At 41.1% G+C, this 19,389-nt stretch overlaps 1 protein-coding gene across 3 annotated transcripts in view; it reads left to right on the forward strand.

The window, feature by feature from the left end:
- Positions 1-943: 943 nt before the first annotated feature.
- Positions 944-19,389, forward strand: part of CMTM8 (CKLF like MARVEL transmembrane domain containing 8) — a 34,709-nt gene continuing 16,263 nt past the window's right edge. Inside the window, exon 1 of one of the 3 annotated variants that reach the window (XM_079301239.1) lies at positions 944-1,261. In XM_079301239.1, coding sequence (XP_079157365.1) covers positions 1,094-1,261 — 168 coding nt within the window. In that variant the 5' untranslated portion in view covers positions 944-1,093. The remainder of the gene's footprint in view (positions 1,262-19,389) is intronic. The other 2 variants (XM_079301240.1, XM_079301238.1) reach the window with 2 other exon arrangements.

The raw sequence follows: 19,389 nt of genomic DNA on the forward strand, positions 1-19,389 counted from the left end.
TGACAGACTTACACTGTGAGCAGAGGCACAATAATGCATAAGAACAGTTCCTTTGGGTAATTCATGTTTCCTGTATTTCTGGAAGAAACTCTCCCATACTCCTCCTCCTCCATCCCCAGCTGCTTCAATCCCTTGCTGAAAGGTAATACCACAAAATCCAGCCTTTGTTATCCAGTAGGAGAGCAGCAGCAAACAATTAGAGGACAATGGCCACGAGACATATGGAAAACGCTTCATTTTTACTGAACGGCCACATGCAAATCCTTTGCTAATTAGAGTTCCTGAACGTTGAAAATAGCTATAACCTGCTCGCTTATTGTTGAAACCCCATGGTTTTTGTGGAATGGAAGATCTCCTTAGAAGCTCTTAAAAGATCAAGAAATGCTTGGGTTTGCTTTTTTTTAAGATGACACTTCAGACTGGAGCACTGAAAAATACAGGTTAAGGAACAGCTCAACACTGCCAGGTAGCAGCTCAATAATGACTCCATACTTTACATTTCCAGTGACTTTTGCAGCTTTCAAAAGTCTTTTGCGTTCTTCAGTCTCTTGGTTATCTTTTGCTTGCAAACCCAGCGAAACCCCCATTCCCAGCTCTGAGAGGGCGGTGTTATCTCCCAGGCTCTTGTTCCCGGCCGTGGCTCCTCTGCCAGGCGGTGGCAGCCGGTGGGGACGGCCCCTGCAGCACCAGCACGGCTCCTGCCCCGCTCGCTGCCCGTGGGACAGCTGGATGCCGCCCGGCGCATGGGGCCCGACCCACAGACAGCGGTGGCTCGCCTTGGCTCCTCGGCCGCACTGGAAGCAGACGGGATCCCAAGTGTGTAAAAGTCAGGAGATGGTTTTGAGAGGGGACGCGCTTTGCGCCCCGTTCCCTAGCGCTGCGGATGCCTCGCACCGGCAGCGGCGGGAGGGCTGGGCGGGCTGCGGGGCGGGCGGCCCCGCTCCGGGCCCGCCTCCCCGCCCGGGCCCGGCCGCCCAGCACCCTCCTCCTCCTCCCCCGAGCCCGGGCGGGGGCTGCCCGCGGTGCCGGGGCCACACAAAGCGGCGAGCGGCCGAGCCTCCGCGCCGCCCGTCCGGCGACAGCCGCGCCGGCCATGGAGCCGCCCGCGCCGCCTCAGGAGCAGCCGCCGCGCCCGCGCTCGCACACGGTCACCACCACCAGCAGCTCCTTCACCGCCAACCTGTCGGCCAGCTCCAGCACCCTCGCCTACGACAGGGAGTTCCTGCGCACCGTGCCCGGGCTCCTCATGGTGACCGAGATTGTGAGTGAGCCGGGGCGGGGGCGCGGAGGGCCGGGGAGCCTGGGCCGGGCGCTGGGCTGAGGGAACGGGTGCTCCCCTCAGGGCATCACCCGGCGCGGCTGCCGCGGTCCGTGCCCACGGAAACAGGAGCGGCTCTGCGGCGGGGACACCAAAGTCCCGCCTGGAAACTATCGACAGCTGGAAAGGTAGCGCAGGCACACGCGGTCTGCTCAGCCTGCCGCGGTATCTGAGCTATCATCATGTCCCGTGGAGGAAAGAGGAGTTTTGGCAGACCGGGAGCTGAGTTTTGGAGACTTTCTGTAACCACGTTGGTTGTGTATGCCTTGCACTTTATAGCACATGAATAGTGATGGTGTGAGAGTTAATTAAACAACTTGCCTTTGTTTCCTAGGTCAGTAAAAAATATTTCCTTATGCTCTTAGTGCTTAGATACACCTGTGCAGAGTGGGAGATGAGCGGACACCTTTTGGGTTTGTTAGCGAATTTCTTTTTTGCAGGTAATCCATAAGGTGTGAATGAACATACAGAGGGCCAGGCAGGGCTAAATTCGGTCACTTGCCTTAGTGGCAGGTGGTGAACAGCAGCATAACGTGGGGATCCCTCTGCAGGCCTGCGTGCCCTCAGTGTGTTGAGCAACAGATACTCAGCATCTCCTCTTAAAAATGGTGTGTTTAATTCCACTCATCTACACTCTTAGTAATTAAGGGCCTTAGAGAGCTGGCTGCCCCAACTAACTTTTTGGGTTTCCTGTGTCAGGTTTTTGTTGAAACTTCAAGGATTAACTTATCAGACAGCATTTGTTTTCAAGGCTGGAAAACATCGTGCTTCACCAGAGCAGTGGAATGGCTGTTGGTTTTGCTGACTTCAAAGTTAAAATAACCAGGCAAAGCTTCAGGCTGATGTGTGATGTAGGACCCCTGGCAGGAGCAGTGCCATTGGAGAGAGGATGCACACTGAGATGCCAGGTTGCTCTGCAGGCCAATAGTGGTGAGGCTGTGAAGTCAGAGCCTGCTGCCAGCTGGTACCCTGTGTGCCAGTGTCCTTGGGAATTCTGTTGATCTCTAGTAGATAGGTGATGGTAGGCTTGTTGTGTCTTTTAAATACAGGAGATGCTTCACTGTCAAAGCTGTGGTAGATCTGTGAATAAACAAGTTTTTGAAAGAATAGCTGCTTTCTTTCCCACCCTTTTTCAGTTAGTAATTGCAACAGAGTTATGTACCTTTCCCTACTTTATCTGAAGAGTGATCCCACTGTAGATTGTTAGAGAGGTGCCCAAGGCTTTTCCGGAGCCCTGCTGGAATGTCATATATTCATCCTGGCTGTGAATACTGGATCAGCTGCATGGCCACAGGGCATGGACAGGCTCTTGCTTTCTCTCCGTTGGAGGTGTGCTTTCTAGTTTATGTTGACAGGTAGTGGTGTGCAGCTTACCTTTCTAAACAGTGATGATGCTTTTTAGGGGGATTTTGTTTCCTCTCAGCCATTCCTAACTCTTGGAATAATTGTAAAATGTGAAGACGAGCAGGTCAACTCAGTGGAGCTAATAGAAGTCTCTAATGTAGATTAACTTTTACTGATTTATGATGGTGTATTTGAGAGAACAGAGTACAGTTCCAATATGAAGTTGAAAGTTGTAGTGCAGGTCCTACAGAAGTAGAGTACTGATAGATAGTGCCTTTAGGGAAATACTTCTAGTTCTTAACTCCATTTATTTTAAAGCAACTAGAATAGCTGTTTCTCCTGTGAAATTAAAGAAAAATATATTAGTGAAGACGTTTATATGGAATATATATATTTGACATTGGGTTTTGGTTAAACATTTTCCACCAGTTCAGTATGTTCTTTTTCATTTCTGAGAGATATGCTTTAAGGGAGCATGACTAGAGATACCAAAATCTCTATTTCAAAACTTGGTGTGCATATTCAGCAGTATTGCAATTGTGTACCCTAAATCAGCCTGTTCTGATTGTTGTGCCTGCATTGATTGACTCTTCAGGATATTTCTGACACTCACTACTGATCCCCCAGCTTATAGTGCAATCCTTCTGCTAAGGATTTGCAAACCTGTAAATAAGACCAGCATGTAATTCAGTCTCAGGAGTTTGCAGCCTGGTAGATCTTTTCCAGTCTAAGCCCTGAGCTCCAAAGAACAGCTGCTGTGGTAGAAGCACCCCTTTGCTTCTGGTGCCCCTTCTCTGGGACACCTGAGACATGGACAAGGAAAAAAGATTTTTTTTAGCAATATCTGCTCTCAGTGCAGCTACTCATCTGCTGGATCCCATGTCCGTGTTAAAGCTGAGCTAGGGGCATTAAACAATGGTGCTAAGTGCTCTGAGAGTTTGCACTTTGGGGCTGCATAAATATTTGATTATTGCTGCTGTCAGTCAGTGATGTGCATGCAGTAAGAGGGGTGCAGTCTGTGTCTCCTGGCTCTGAAACTGGAGCTCTCTTCTCTGTATAGGCAAATCTGTGTTATTCTTTGAGCAAAGAGAATGGAAAAGCAGAAATTTGCCACATAAATGAAATATTCCAGCCTCTTAAATGAAGGATCTTGATCAGGTTTTGCTCCCGCTTCCCTAATTTGCAAACTGTGAAGATGAATTAACTGCTGTGTGGATTTCCATGTGTGCTGGTAACCAGCCTACATCTGCCCTGAGACTGTGGTTTAATGGCACAGTAAATTCAGCTGAACAGTTCCTACTAAGAGATTCTTTGTAGTCCTGCAAAGCACTGGTCTGCTATTAGCTCAGTCTGCTGTTTCAAATTTGTTCAGAATGAGTTAGCTTTATAAAGACAGGTTTTATGATGGATCAGGTATTATGCAGTTGCTTTAGAGCCTGTGTAAATGTGGGATGAGGCTGACTGTGCCTATTCAGCAGTTATAGAATTATGTACCTAAACCTGGTTCAGCTTAATTCTGTGATGCCTTTTGGTCTTGCACTGCATACATCTAGCATGAATGAACTCAGCCTGAAGTGTAGGCTAAATTACCTGGTGCTGACAGATTTCCATTGCCTTCGACCTGCCTCCATGACCAGAGCAGGTGCAAGGTTTCCTGCCACTCTCTTGGAAAGAACCAGGGTCAGATTATTTCAGTAGAAAGAGCAAAATAGAAAATGCTACTGGGTTTCTGAGAGGTCTTTGGAAACTGACACAGAACATAACTTAGGTGCATGGAAGGCTGTCCAAAACACTTATATACAGAAGTAGTGGTGCTTGCTGGACAGGGCAGGGGCTTCTGACTCTGGAAACTTGGATTTACTGGCCTTAGTTGGCCATTGACTACTGCAAGTTAATTTATCTGCATTGCTCTAACTTCTCAGAATGTCTCATCCATTCATAGAATACGTGCACTAATCTTGTAAGCTGCACTGAGATCCATTGGTGAAAAGTAGTATAGAAGATGTAAGTGGTGTTACAGAATGTCTTTAAATGAGAAAATGAGATGTCAATTGCCTGGGTTGACACTGAAGTAAAAATATATCATATAAAATAATTGAGACTGATTCCTGCAGTGTAGCATCACCAGTCCCCATGGAGGATTTACAGTTTCAAAATGAGCAAGTGTAGCAATTTCTGGAGATATCTTTTGAGTGTTTTTTTCTGTAAAATGATGGCTCAGAAAAGCTACGTTTATCTTCCTGGGACTTTTATGGCCAAGAAAAATGATGGCTAGTGATAACTTCTCAGAGCTTTAAATCAGCTTTGCAAGTCAAGCATTATGGATCACTTTGGGAAAGTGGAGAGTTTTGTGGTTGCTATGGATGTAGTTATAAAAATATTTACTTTCTAGCAGGATGACATTGATCTCTTCAGATTGGTGCTTCACACCAGTGTGAAGCTACGTGGAGTCTCTTGTAAAACTTGCACTACTGATTTTTAAGGCTTGTGATGGCTATTTGACCTTGACAAAAACAAATACTTATATAGCTTGGAAAGGTTTAGAAGGTTGTTACTCTGCTGCTGCACATGAGATCTTGTGATGGTGTAAATTTCAGTAATTTGTAATTGCACTTGCATTTCTTTATGCTGTTCTATGCACATATTCTTTGAAATTCCCAGAATAAAACAGATACTTGAAATAGAAGTGTGATAGGAAGTTATTTACTAGCACCACATAAAATTGCAGTTCAAATTTATGTTTCTGGGCAATAAAAATAATTTTGATTACTGGTTCATTATTCTTCTTCAAATGTTAGACCTTTGAAGATTTAATTCATAAGGGAAATATTGTTGACTTTGTTTATTCTAGTAGACTGATGACCCTCAGAATATTAGATAGATATTGGAAGTTATGTCGGATCTAAGATATTGAGGCTGCCAAAACCAGAATAACTGGAAACGTGCAAGTGTTTGTTCAATAGACTTTTCACCTTTTTCCTGAGAGATGCATCAAATTCATATATTCAAGTCATATTCAAGTGTTGAATTAAGTCAGCAATAGTCATATAAATGTTATGAAAAATAGAAGTAATATGAGGAGATGATCTACTGTGAGAAAGCTAAAATATAAAAATTGTACTTAAAGCTCTCCTTGCATTTAGCTTTTTCTTTTAGTCTTATGCCCCCTGTGACTGCAGTTTGAAATTTATGTAAATATGCCATCTTCCTCCTGCCCTCCCATTTCTCAGAACAGCTAGGAAGCATGGAGGGAGTTCCAAAGAACCGCTTTCCTCTCCTGGGTAGCAGCAAGACTTTCTCTTCTTTCAGGAGCAGCAGAGAATTTTTTCTTCTAATGCAATTTTTACTCCAGTCATAGCTTGTCTGCTTGCAAGTAGCTGACAACACTGAGCTACCTCCTGACGTGTTGAACAAGTGCTTTGCCTAGAGGAGATGTACACAAGCATGATCTTAATATTATTCACTTTGAATTACTGAATGGAAAAAAAACCAAATCCTGTGGTGACTAGTCAGTCTCTTCATCCAGCAGCTTCATGTTCCTATGCACAAATAAGAAAACATACAATATAAAGTCTCAGCTCTCTCCTTTGGTCATGATCAGACAAAACTCTTGCTGAAGTCAGGTTTTAGTTCTGTCTGTTTTAGGTGCTGTTGTTGCACTGCTAACCCTTAGCCATCCTTAGTATACTGAATACACACATCTACATGATTTCCATCTTCCTCTAGGATTATATAGTTATTTAAAGTTCTGTTTCCTGTAAGGTGTTTGGTTTCCTGGACAAGATCTGGGTGTTTCCTTGGGAAGAGAGAACTGTTTGGGGGACACAAGAAAGCAGAACCTTTTGAACATGCTCCAAGTGATGATAGAAACAGTGTTAGGGCTCAAGCAGTAGAAAGGTGAAAATGCCTCTGAAACTGAATGAAGATATTTTACCAAAGGTCAAAAATGCAAAATATTCTCAATACGTCAGAGTTAAGGTACAACACATATGAAATGTCATTATCTCTTCATGAGAAGAATGCTTTAAAGTCATACTTAAACATCTACTTTTTATTGGGTGAATAGTGAATATAATGTTAATCCTTCTTCCTCCCCACCTACTGAACTCTAGAAAGTTGGGGGTTTTTTTTTCTGCCTGCAAAAATTCTTACCCACACAAACTTAATTTTAAATAATCTTTTTGGCCTTCAGTGGCCTGTGTCTACATGATAGTAAAATGTGGAGTACCCCCATTATTCCTAATGGAATGGGCAGAGCTTCCCAGGTGCTTAGCTTTAGCATGATGCTGTGGCTGGATGTCAGTCATGAGTGTAAATGCTGAGGTGACCATCATGGTCTGAGGACAAAGGTTGATGATCTAGTTGCAAAGAGACTGTGACTGCATTCCTGAAAATTGCCTCTTTCTAGTTATGCACAGAGTCCCAAATCTTTGGGTAATCATACCATGGGAAGACAGTGGTGCTGTGAGATAGCTGATGGTGCATTTTGTCCTGAAATGAATTCAGATCGCAGACTTGTCTCTTTTCTTTGTGGTTATTTGGGGTTTTTTTGTTCAATTTGGATTCTTTTTTTCTCCCACTGTGTTATATTCTGGTTTTTTTTTTTTTTTTTTGTCCTCTTTCTGCACTGTCATTCCTGCTTTCTGTTTGGAATTATTTATTAGACACTGTTAAGACTGCAGATTAGAGGATCTTGAAGTTGTGAATACCTGTCTTAAAAACCCTTTCTTCCGTGCAGTGTGTGATGAAGAGGTGTATTTGTTGGCAGTGCAGTAAGAATGGCCCCCAGATTTCTGAGTCCATTAACAAAATGCTGCTTCTAGAGCAGAAGCAGATGCCTTACATCCCTGCCCTTTGCATAGGAGCATTCCTGTGTACCTGGGGAGCCCACTGATCTGTCAGCTCTATTCTGTGGGCTGAATCACTTGTGTAGAACCAGCAGGCAGGGTTGAAGCAGCCATGCCTCAAAGTTCTTAAAAATTGAATTCTCAAAACCACAGAAAAATTCTCTTGAGAACTCTGAACCCTTCAGAATGGGCCATGTGGAAGGAATGATGATGTGTTTTTCCTGTTTGTTGATTGCCTTCTCATTTGGCCTACTGTTATTTCCTGTTCTCTTCTGGGAATAACAATGCCATATATTTAGTTTATAATGGTCATGTATATAAATATGCATATATATACATGCATATATATAAATACATTTTTATATATATTTATATATGTTTTAGCTTCATTTTATTTTGGATTATGTACATATTGTATTGTGTGATATTTCTGCACTTTTTCCCTTTTGATTTCCAGAAAAGCAACAGAAAGTGTGTCCTTGCAGAGAGGACCTATCCCTTTTTTTCCTAGGGTCAAAGAGCAAATAGCTTTTAGCATCCATCAGGCTTTTGACACGGTGGTTCTGTTCCTGTGGCCTGAGCCAGTTCCCCATGGAAGCTGCTGGCACTAATTCACCTGCCTCTGAAAGGACCAGATCAAGTATAAGGCTCTTAAAACTCCAGTGAAGGAGGGACTGAGTAAGGAAAGAATCAAGTCACTGCTTTCAGTGGCACCTGGGACTGGTCCAAGGGAAGTTTGGTGTAATACTTATGTTAATGAACTTAAAGAGGCTGAGCTCTTGCTTTTACACACATTAATACAGTATCCAGGCTTTGCCAGACCTCTTCACTGCACAGGCTTGGATCAGTCCTGGGTGTGACTGCATTTTTGCCAAGCTAGAGCACAATATTGAGTGTTTACACTGACCCCTTTTGCAAGGTATGGGTGTGCAGATGGCACTGATGCAACCACAGGTTTGCTGAGAGAAAAATATTCAGAGCAAAACAAAACCAGTTTCAACAAATTAGTACTGTTAGAGGCATGCAGTCTGTGCAGTTTGTTCTGAGCAGCCACAATATTTCTGGTCTGATTTAAGATATGCTAAAATCAGATTTTGTAGAACTGAGACAAAGTAAGTAGGCATGGTAATAATCAGTAAGGTGTCCATCTCTGGAAATATCATAATCTAGTTATGAAGAATAAATAAATTGGAAACATCCCAAGTAGGACCCTGGAAAAAGCCCACATGGGAAAAGCATCCTCTCTGATCATACTCTGGTAATTGCTTCTTGTGTTTAACTGTTAGCCTAATGTGCACAATGTGAAAGGAAATCTGTGAAGAACCTCTGCTTCATACCCAAAAATAAGAATGGTTTGTATCATCAGCTTTAAATGTGGCTGCTGCATCCAGGCCTGAATTTAAATATATTCAAGGTGACATTGTTTTTGCACAGATCCATTTATTTAGCCTTGAAGTTATGCAGCTGCTAACAGGCTCCCTTTTTTTGTTGTCTCCCTTTTTTTTTGTCTTTTTTTTTTTTTTTCCTGTCTGTCCCTTTAATATATATATTTTAGCACATGTTCTCTACATTCAACAATAATGGTATTCCAAAGGCTTTAGCTGAATGGGACAGCACAGTTTTGAAACAAGTACGAGGAACTGTAGGTGAAACCTAAAAATGGAGAAAGAGTGTTGCAGGCAGGAATTCAGCACTGGGGGACAGGGGAAGAGGTAGGAAAAAAAGCCTCTAACAGAACTAAAACCTCTACAATGTGTCTTTAAAATGACACTTCAGCTGATAACATCAGCTTTGGTTGTGCCCAGCCAGAGACAGCTACTGTAGGGCAGACTGACAAGGATCAGGTGAGGAGAAGGTGAGTCTGTGGTGGATGCTTGTTACTCCTCCTGTGGATTGGAAAGCATAAACAAATGCACAATTGTCCTTTACAAGCTTGGGACATAACTATGAGACATGCTGGGGAGAGTGGTACAATAATTCAATCCTTAGTGGGGAAAAAAGACTGAAAAATGAGAGCATTTGTGCTGATTTGGTTTGGTAGTTTAATTTGTAAACTGGGATGTACCTTACTATCAGGAACCCCATGTGCTGTTTCAAAGAGCTTGCATCTCAGGCAATTAATAGGCCTTAATAAACAATTTTAAAACATTATTATGCTATTTAGAAGCATCAAAATTAGTTTCATCCTGGCAGTGTTGGCTTCATATTGAATTGTGTGCAGGTACTGGAATCCAGTCAAAACCTGCTTGATTGTGTTATTTTCATCAAGAAACTTCTGTCATGGTCATTGCACAGAAGAGCTTTTCTAGGCGTGACTGGGATATTGTGCACACAGCATTGGAGGAAGTCATGTTGTGAGTAAGGAAAGGGATTATTCAAAGGGAGAGGATGGTCTCCTGGCTAATTGCTTCCTTGGAAAATTTGATTTTTATCTTCTGCTTGCACCACAGTGTTCCTATGGGATGCTAGACGAGGCAAGTAAGCCCTACATTTAATTGTGTTCACTCTGCCCCTTGTTTTCTGAATCCCCAGCTTTGGGTCTGAATTGCAGAAAAAACAATTATTCTCAGATGTGCCTGAAAGGCAGTAGGAGCTCTGTGTTCTAAAGATGCAAAATGTAGTGCCATAATAAATGCTGTGAGAAAAGAGTTTTCCAGAAATTTGGCAAGAATTGGCTTTTGACCCTAATTTTAGTGAACTGTCTAAAATTGGGATAGCACTCTACATCACAGAGATGTGTTTATTAATTTATTGATTGACTTGTGGGACAATGCATATAACACAGTGTTTTTCAAGAGTCAAGCAGATGCAGAGCTCTGAGTTGCAGTTCTGCAGGCCATGCAAGTAAACAGGCAGAAAGCAAAACAGGGGAAGGCACTAGTTCTGAAGGAGGCTTTCCATTCTGTTGCTGCATGCAGGTGGTGGTGTGGAGAAGGAGAAAGTGTGTGGTCAGAAAATTATAGACTATACTGTAATGTATACTTAACCAAGAATAGAATTAAGATGTGTGAAGAACTTGTTTCTGGAAGTGTTGCATATTTAGCTGCAAGTATTTCAACATGTTTGTCTCTCTCTCATCCACCCCTCTGCCTCTGTCCCAAGTCCTAATTTTCCATCTCTCTTCTGTGGTGGGTTTGGTTTTTGTTGTTTCCCCGCCTCATTTCTTAAAGCTCTCTTGTCCAGCAGCTCAGGGCAACTTGCCAAAGGCCTGCTTTGCATGATTTTCATCTGCTCTTCTTCAGGCTTCAGAGAGAAAATCAACATAGAAAATGCAGCTCCTACACTAAGAATTTGGCAAAATGTTGTTTTAAGAGAGGAGGTGTTGGGCAACTCGAACAGGCTCTGCTCAGTATGAGACATCCATCTTTAATGGTTTCATAGAGCTGTGTGTGGACAAAACTATGAAAAATATTATAATATTTTAGAACAGTATGAGAAACACTGATAGTAATACAGACATTTAGGTGGTTGTTGGTGAATATTGTGACTTGTTTGGTTCTTGCATTCATCCAGAATGCAACTTTTTAAAGCAAAAGGCATAAACCAGGTTGGACAGACCTGGATTTTTTTGAGATCACCACAATCTTGTGATCTCAGTGAAAGATGAAAAAGGCTGAAAAACTTTTCAATATAAGAGATTCAGGATGCATGGAAAAGCCAGATCATTGTTGGAATTTCTGATTGATGCTTCAAAGCCTCTCTATATGCATAAGCCATGTTCATTGGACTGTGCAATACAGTCACAACAGTTATTGTAGATTGCCAGTTGACCTCCAAACTGAAAATATTTCCACTTCCCCACACTGTTACTAAGATATAGCACAGTACAAATCAATACATTAATTAGTGTTCTTTTTGTTTCTCCTAATGCATGGGAATGAGCTTGGATGCCAAATAAAATTCATACTGGACAGAAAGACAGTTATCATTGGGAAACTACTATATTTAGTTTTGGAAAACCACAATACTTATTTTACTCTTTTGAGTACATTCTTATATTGCTGGGACTTAATTTGAAAGGCAGCATGCTAGAGGAAAGTAATGGCCTTGAAGAGATGGCTTCTTTTTTGGTGTGTTTTCTGATTGAAATATGAGCATCCATGTAAAGATATAGAAAACTAATTTTGGATATATAACACAGGCCTGTGGAACTGTAATTTAATGATGAAACTTGCATGAGTGAAACAGGGATAAGCAGCTTATATGTTACTAGGTACAATTTCATTGTTCGTTTAGTATAGTGGAAGGATTTTCTGTTTAGCTTCTCAGCAAAATGGTAGGAGTCCTAGTTAGGAGAATGAGGTTTCCAAGCAGTTTTTTCAAACTGAGGATTCTTCCTAGACTTTGGCAATCGTGAAACGTGACCAGACACTTGTACAAAGAACTTGACATTCTCTTTATGCAGTAACAGTAACTATCTAGCAAATGTTTGCCTGAAGTAAGCAAGTCAAGATAATGTGTTAAAGGTGAGATGGGGTCTCTTGTAAAGTGTTTTACCAGCTCAAGTTAAAATTAAACTGAGTGCATGGTGATAAATGAGAAGGAATTCTCTAAGCTTGGTTACATCTTGGTTTTCACTTTTCTATTGATCTGTACAGTGGAATGCTAGTCTTGGGGGGGGGGGGGGGAGAGAAGAAAAAATGCAAACTGAACAAAAAATCCTTGTCCCCCCAAAAGCCTCCCAAAAAATCCCAACTCGCTCTATAGTATGAGTGAAGTAATTTTCACTCTAAAAACTGAGTTTCATTTCAAAATACCTCTTCAATTTATGTTTCAGTTTAAAAAAATGGTGGAGAAGGAAACTTGAAAAGAACGCTTAACTTTGATTTGTGTTGGTTGCTGCTTCTGTAGATTACAGATTACATGGACAATGTACACAAGCAAGAGGATGACCCTGAGAACTGGTGCAAATGCAGTCCCGATGAGTTGATGGGAACAAAATCAGATTAAGATCTAATGTACACAAACAATATTGTTACGAAGATAAGGTTATAATGAATCAGTTCTTGATGCTGTTAAAACCCGTTGTGAATTTCCCATTGACTTCAGCCATCCCGATGTATGTGCACATGAAATGAGAGGATAAGAGCCAGCCTGCCATGAAGTCTGTGCTCTGATCAGCCTGACATTGTTTGTCAGACTCCTAAGGACCAGCAGCTCCTTTCCGAGAGTCGTTTCCTATCCACTTGTTAGCGTTTGGTAAAGGGCGGCTCTGGTGTTGTTTCCGTTCAGCGCTGAAGAAAAGGGCACGCTCAGAAACTTTCCCCACTGCTCCCTTCTGCCAGCCCCACGGATTAGTCTGATAAGAGAGATCACCTTCCTTAAGACCTTTCCTCTCCAATACCCCTGCATGGAGCACTCACTGTCAAATTAGATTCAAAATAGGAGGAGCCTAAATAACAGCTGTTACCATTTTTGTGTTGACTTGTGCTAAAATTGACTTTGGGAAAATAAAAGGCACAGTTAACCCACTTGGTGCCAAGATTACCCCAAAAATTCCTAGAAGCCCTGTCATGCTACCTGTTTCTTGTGCTCACTTTCTTTGGCTTGAACATCTAGCTGATAGATGATGAAAGGGGAAGCTGTTCAGATCCATTGCTTGGACATGCTCTTTTATAACCCAATTGTCTAATTTATGTATTTCTTCAGAGCTCCCTATAGTTATGTATCCCAGAGTACCAGGAGATACCTTACTTTGTAACAAAACACTGATAATTTTTTTTACATTCACAATCCACATGATTCTGTTAAATCCCATGTATCAAAACAGCTCAGCATCGCAAGTATCAGTCTAAATGTGTTTATTCAATGCAACAAATGAGTTTGTCCCATGGCTGTCCTGCCTTATCACTGGATTATCAAATGATATATGCCTTTTCCTGTATCAAGGACAAATTGCTGTGCATGCTGTGTTCTTCCTTTTCCCTTCGTGTAAACTAGCAAAGCTCCCAGCTTCTGATGTCTTTCAGTACCCTAATTCCTTTTGGTTTCTTGATGTTATGTGCTAAGACCTGTAATATTGTTGGCAGTATGAAATTACACTATGTGCCTCTGTGTTTGTGCATATATCATTATAGTGGGCTGAGTTTTCAGTGTGTGTGGATGTAGGCATTTTGATATAGCAATAATTCATAGCTTGAAGAAAGGGATATCTGCAAAGTACTACTTTATATATATGTATAATTTTTTTAAGTTATTGTAAGATTTTTTCCCTTTTTGATTTGAATATAGTAGTATCAGGCTTTGCAGGGAAAATGTGCTAAGTATCTCTGACTGCATACAGACTTTTTCAACAAAAAGCTGCCATGTCATTATACAGGCTTTCCCTTCCCCCTCAGTGGGAAAGCAGGAACTTCTGGGAGGGCAGTAAATAGCTGAAATACAAAGAGCACTTGAACAAAAGACTGGTAACACCTCTTTATTGTATCTGCACTATTGTCATTCTAGGGAAGAAAATATTGAGCAGAAGAAAGCTGTGATCCCAATCTGAGGAAATAGAAAGGGGAAAAGGTATGGAAGTTAGCTAAGTAAATATAATTTAGTTGATTGTGTATGTTGGAATGTTATAATATAAACAGCACTACAGGAGGAGGCTTGGGTTTTTCAGAAGAGCCATTTGGGTGGGAAGGGAAAGCTGTAAGCTTCCGTAGCAGTATGGAAGCTTTTTATTCAAAAAGCTTGTGTGCAGTCATAGATATGTTTTCCCCCAAAGCAAGTGCAGAGCACACCCTCACTCTGCCTGTAACCCCTCAGCAACTTGGCTGTTGCTACCTGACCTAGAGCTCTCCTCCTAACTTTGCCATGTGTGCTGCATCACTTGCTGCTCATAAATTGCAGCTCAGATGCAGACAGCCTTTGACAAAGGCAGTGGCTGCATTTTTGGATATTGGTGCTTTGAGCTGCCTGCACTAGCCCAGCAGCTGACCCAGTCACAGTTCCCCTCAGCTCAAGCTGTGACAAGCTGTGACCTGAGCCCAGCAGAGGTGACCTGAGCACATCAGAGGTTGTTGACTTGTAAGCTGTTTGGTGGTCGAGTCTGACAGGGCACTGCCCTCCATCTATCTGCCCTTCTCATCACCCAGTGGTCAATGCTGTGAGAGCCTTGTCCTCCCTTCTCACAGCTTGGTCTGTGTATGAAACTGTGTCCTGAGCCAGAGCTGTGTCCTGCTCTGCTCACTTGGCTTCGGTAGTGCAGGGGATGGGTGGAGGTTGGATGGGATGGAGAGCAGGCTGTGCTTTCTCAGTCCAGTAGTTTGATGCTGTGCTGAGGAGATTTCTCTGACATTTAGAACTAAGTTCTAGCCTGGGCTAGGACTGTGGGCACACTTTGCTAGATAGGTTTGAGGGTTGTACCAACTTTGAGTCCAACAACATGCTTGTCTGCCAGAGGAAGCTGCCCTGCTGACAGAGGAGTTGGAAGGAGAATGTGTGGGGAAATACCTTTCCACTAAGAGGTGTAATTGTTCCAAACACTTTCAGGCATGTGAGATTCTCTAATCCATAGTAATCCCTGTAGTTTGTAGCCACTCTGACATCTGAGAGCTGTACTGGGGAATCAGATTTAGAGGGGAAATGGAATAAAAAATTCCTGAAAACCCAAAATATATCAGCTGTATTGTGGGGATAAGTGAAGCATAAGTGAATGCGGTGAGAGCAGCAGCTCTTGGCATTTCTGTGTTTGTGCACAATACATAAGGCAAACACAGAAGTTCTGGTTTCAGGCTGATAGCTCATAAATGCAGATAGCTGACAAGGTCTCCATGCCTTGCTGTTCACTGCAGTGCACATTCTAGCCTATGGTGATACCACAAACCAGTGATTTGTTTACCTCAAACACACTGAGCATTAGAGTGCAGTAATTGAGGAGCAGTTTTGTCTGCAGTCACCCTTGCAGGGCAGCAACCTCTGGCACAAAAGCAAAGCAAGCATCTGATGGACATTAAATCATTTCTGCTCACATATTTAAATCTGGATAAGACAATGAATTGAGGGTTTTGGTTTTCTTTCTTGGTTGGAGACTTTTTTTTTTCTTGCACTAGAAAGCTGACATTTGTCACCAGTTGTTCTGTTCTTTGTTTATGTAAGGCCCATTGAAGCAGTTGGAGAACATTATACCCTGCCTCACACACAGGCATGTATACTTAATTTATGACTTTGGTAGTTTGAATTTCGAGTGTCAGGTATCCCACAGACCTTTTTACTTTGTTCTTTTATGCTGCATGCACTGCTTGAGTATTTATTATGGAGAGCAGACAGGCTGTGGGAAGTCCTTCAGGCTTGTGGACTTTTTTCTTCAGAACCTTGAAAATAAAGTTATGCAGCTTGAGAAAAAGGAGTGCTCTAAAAGCATTACTGATGTGTGGAGTTGTTTTACTCATTTTGCCAATTATTTTTTTTTCCATTTGGTATTAATATTTTCACTTACATGTAATACTTCATCTTGAAACATTTTTAATACCCTAAACATCTCTGCAAAGTGACAATGGTAACAAGACTTAAACAGGCCTCTGTTGAAAACTTAATTCTAGATTTATTCTTGATTTCTTCAAAGTCAACTCTTTCTACTACTACCACAAAAAGAATAAAGAGAAGGATGAAGCAGAATTAAAGAACCCAATGTAGCTTGTTGCCAGAAGCAATGTATTTGTGATTATCTCTTGTTCAGTTGTGTCTTGTCAACAATTTTGAATATGGCTCTTAGTTCAAAGTTGTCTTTGATATACTGGTGACAGATGGACATTTTGGAAAAGGACATGACTTGAAACTGACTTCAGAAAAATTCAGATGAGAAGTGGGACTGGGGTTTTTCACCAATGAAAGCAGTAGACATTACGGCAGATTTTTTTAGAGATGAGTTGAATTTTATCATTGCAACATCTATGCCAAGGTGTCATCTCTTTCCAAAAAGCGTGTTGCAAGTTGAAATCTTTATGCCATTTGGCAAGATGGCCAAAATGGTCCTTTCTGACAGTGAAGTCTTCAAGCACAAATGCCTCCAGAACAGCATATGCAAGTGTTAAATATTTATAGGCATGCAGTTCTGTGTTGTTATTGCAAAGTGTACTCAGGAAAGAAAGCAATTTTGCCAGAGAAGAAAAAGGATTTTTCATTGAGGTGCTTCTACAACATATGGATCGGTCTTTGTAAAATCTTTAATCTTTACTTAAAAATGTGAATCATAGTCCTAGGGTTGGATTATTATACCTGTGACTCAATATAGAAGTAGTAAAGAGATACAATAAGCTTCTAAATAGGCAGACAACAACAGATCTGAATGCAGATTTCTTATCTCTTTATCATCTTATTTTCTCATCTGTTTGTTAGGCAAGGGGAATTGTTTCAACTTTCGATGACTAGAAGATTCTGTCTCACAGCAAGAAAAAATTCTGTATCATACAAAATCAATTTTTGTAGTTTTCAGCTGTGGAAATTAAAAGATACTTTCAATCTAAAGGGTTTTTTTTTAAATGAGCAGTTGAGGGTTTCCTTCTGTTTAAATGGATGAAGAATGAAGCAGAAGATTTTTATAGCAAATACTCCCTTTGAATTTTCCATTTCATCATATCTGGCTTTATGACTTTGTATCTTAACTGTAGGGCAAAATAAAAGTTATTCCCAAAGAAGTAATAAACTTCCTATTTTAATGTAGGAGCTAAGACTTGTGAAACAATGCTGCATGCCCCCTAATTATAGGCATCTCTATTTACATGGCCTAAGAGGAAGATGGAGATGTAAAAATAGCAACAAAGAGCCAGTGACATTATTAATAAACCAGCTGCATATAGCATTGTTCTCCTGAAGAACACAGACACCATTTAAACAAAGTGAACTACATAAATAATTAGTCATAATTCATGAGTAACCATTGTTAGTAAATCTCTTTTAAAAGCAGTTCACCTTATTAATGTACAAATGATGGCAAAATTACTTTTTTTGGGGGGGTGTATTTTGCATGGACATATACACCAAATGTTAAAAGTAGCTTACAAAACCATTGGCATGTATTGAGAAGCTGATATTTTTCTACCCTTGGAAACTATATCCCTTCAGGGAAGATAGGAGGAAGGAAGATAGAGTGCTGCAAAACTTCTTTCAATTGAAGAGTTTGTATGTTGATAGAAGAAACAATATCAAGGTTGAGAAAGACTTTTCATGTATGTGAGTTTATTAGATCAAAAAACTAAATCCTTCCTGCCATCATGCTCTATTAAGAAACAGTAGTAGTTGTAGAAATAAAAATAAAAGTGAGATTACAGACAGAGATTATTGCATTTGTTTCTCAGTTTTTCTGTACAAGGACAATAGTTTCCTCACAGTGCACTTTCCCAAAGCAAGAAACAGACATTGCAATGAGTGAACACAGCAGGTTAAGTCTGCACATTTAATTTGTATAAGTGTTTTATAAAGGAGAAATAGTATTCAGAACTCAGGGAATGTAATGTGGTCTTCACCTCCAGAAATATGCCTCTATTACTTGGCTTTAAAGCCTGTGGTCCTCAGGAAAACTCTCATGTGTTTGTGAACCAGTCACTGCATTTGTGTAAAGGAAAAGGAATATGTTGAGCTTTTTGTCTGCCCCACCCAAGCTCCTGAGCTGGAACAGGGCAACCCTATTCCAGAGTTAAACTGCAGCTGCAGTCTGGAAGCCCTTTCCATCTTGAGAAGAGATGTGAAATTCATCATTAACTGACATTCTTGGTGGGTGTGAGGAAGCTTCTTCCTTTGTCCAAATCTCAGCTTCATGTCTCAAAACAAGAGTTCAAAAAGCCTGGCAATGTGGTTTTCCTGGGTTTTTTTTGGTTTTTTTTTTTTTTTTTTGTTTGTTTGGTTTTTTTAACTTAAATTGCCTTAGAGAAGCACTGCAAGCTCTTTTAAGTCCTTCCACGAAGTAGCTGATGTTCCTGACTAATGTGAGCTCTCCAATCTACACATAATTTTAGTGTGAAGATCTGAAATATAAGTCAATTAAATCATATGGCATTATATGAGTATGATGATAGATCTCTTCACAAATCAACTCAGTAAATTGTCCCTGCATCTCATGTGGGTCACATAGGACTTATTTTTATTTGTCTACTGCCTGTATTTTTATTTGTCTCCTGTATGGAGACTATTTGTCTCCTGTATGGAGACAGGACTGTTTGGAGGATAACTTAAGTATTAATTCTCAAAGAAATCAGTTGCAGCTTCTACTCTGAAGTCCAAAATGTACTAATACTTTAATGTTAAATAAAAAATCATTCAGCCTTGTAGTTTCACCAATCTTGATTTATAAGCAGGCTTTTGAGAGGGAAAAATTATTGGAATATGGCATTTAATTGCTACTTTTAATTCTGAAGGTGTTTGTACTGAATCTTAAAGTTTTTCCTCTTTTTTCCATCATCTCTAGAGGCTGCACAAAAGCAGCCACTAGGAAACAAAGCAATACATATCTTGTGCCTTGTGTATCTCTGTGTGACTATTTTGCTTTGTAATTGTCTGTTTTAAAATTCACACTTGAGGCGTGGTTAAATGAAAATGTGCTCAGAAAGCAACCGAAAAGGCAGATTATTTTGTATTTGATTCTAGTAATGTGCTATTACTTTCCATTCTCCTTTCTCTGCTGCTGAAGGGCAAAATGTAGCAGCAATTCCAGTGAGTAATTCCCAGCTCCATGATACTGCAGTGTTTGCTGTAGCAGTACCACTTCACGGTTTCCTGACAGGACTGGGAGTGAATTTGGAATCAACAAGCATTTGTGCACAGTATCATGGTGTTTCTCTCTAGGAAATTCTGGGTGGTGGGAGAAACCCCTGCCATGGCCAGGCCTTGCTGAAGTGGAAGGAAAAGGGAGTGGCAGCAGCATTCCTTTCAGTAGCATCCCTCGAGATTGTTAGATAA

The sequence above is a fragment of the Erithacus rubecula genome, assembly GCF_903797595.1.
Source record: "Erithacus rubecula genome assembly, chromosome: 3".
In the NCBI taxonomy this organism is placed as follows: Eukaryota; Metazoa; Chordata; class Aves; order Passeriformes; family Muscicapidae; genus Erithacus; species Erithacus rubecula.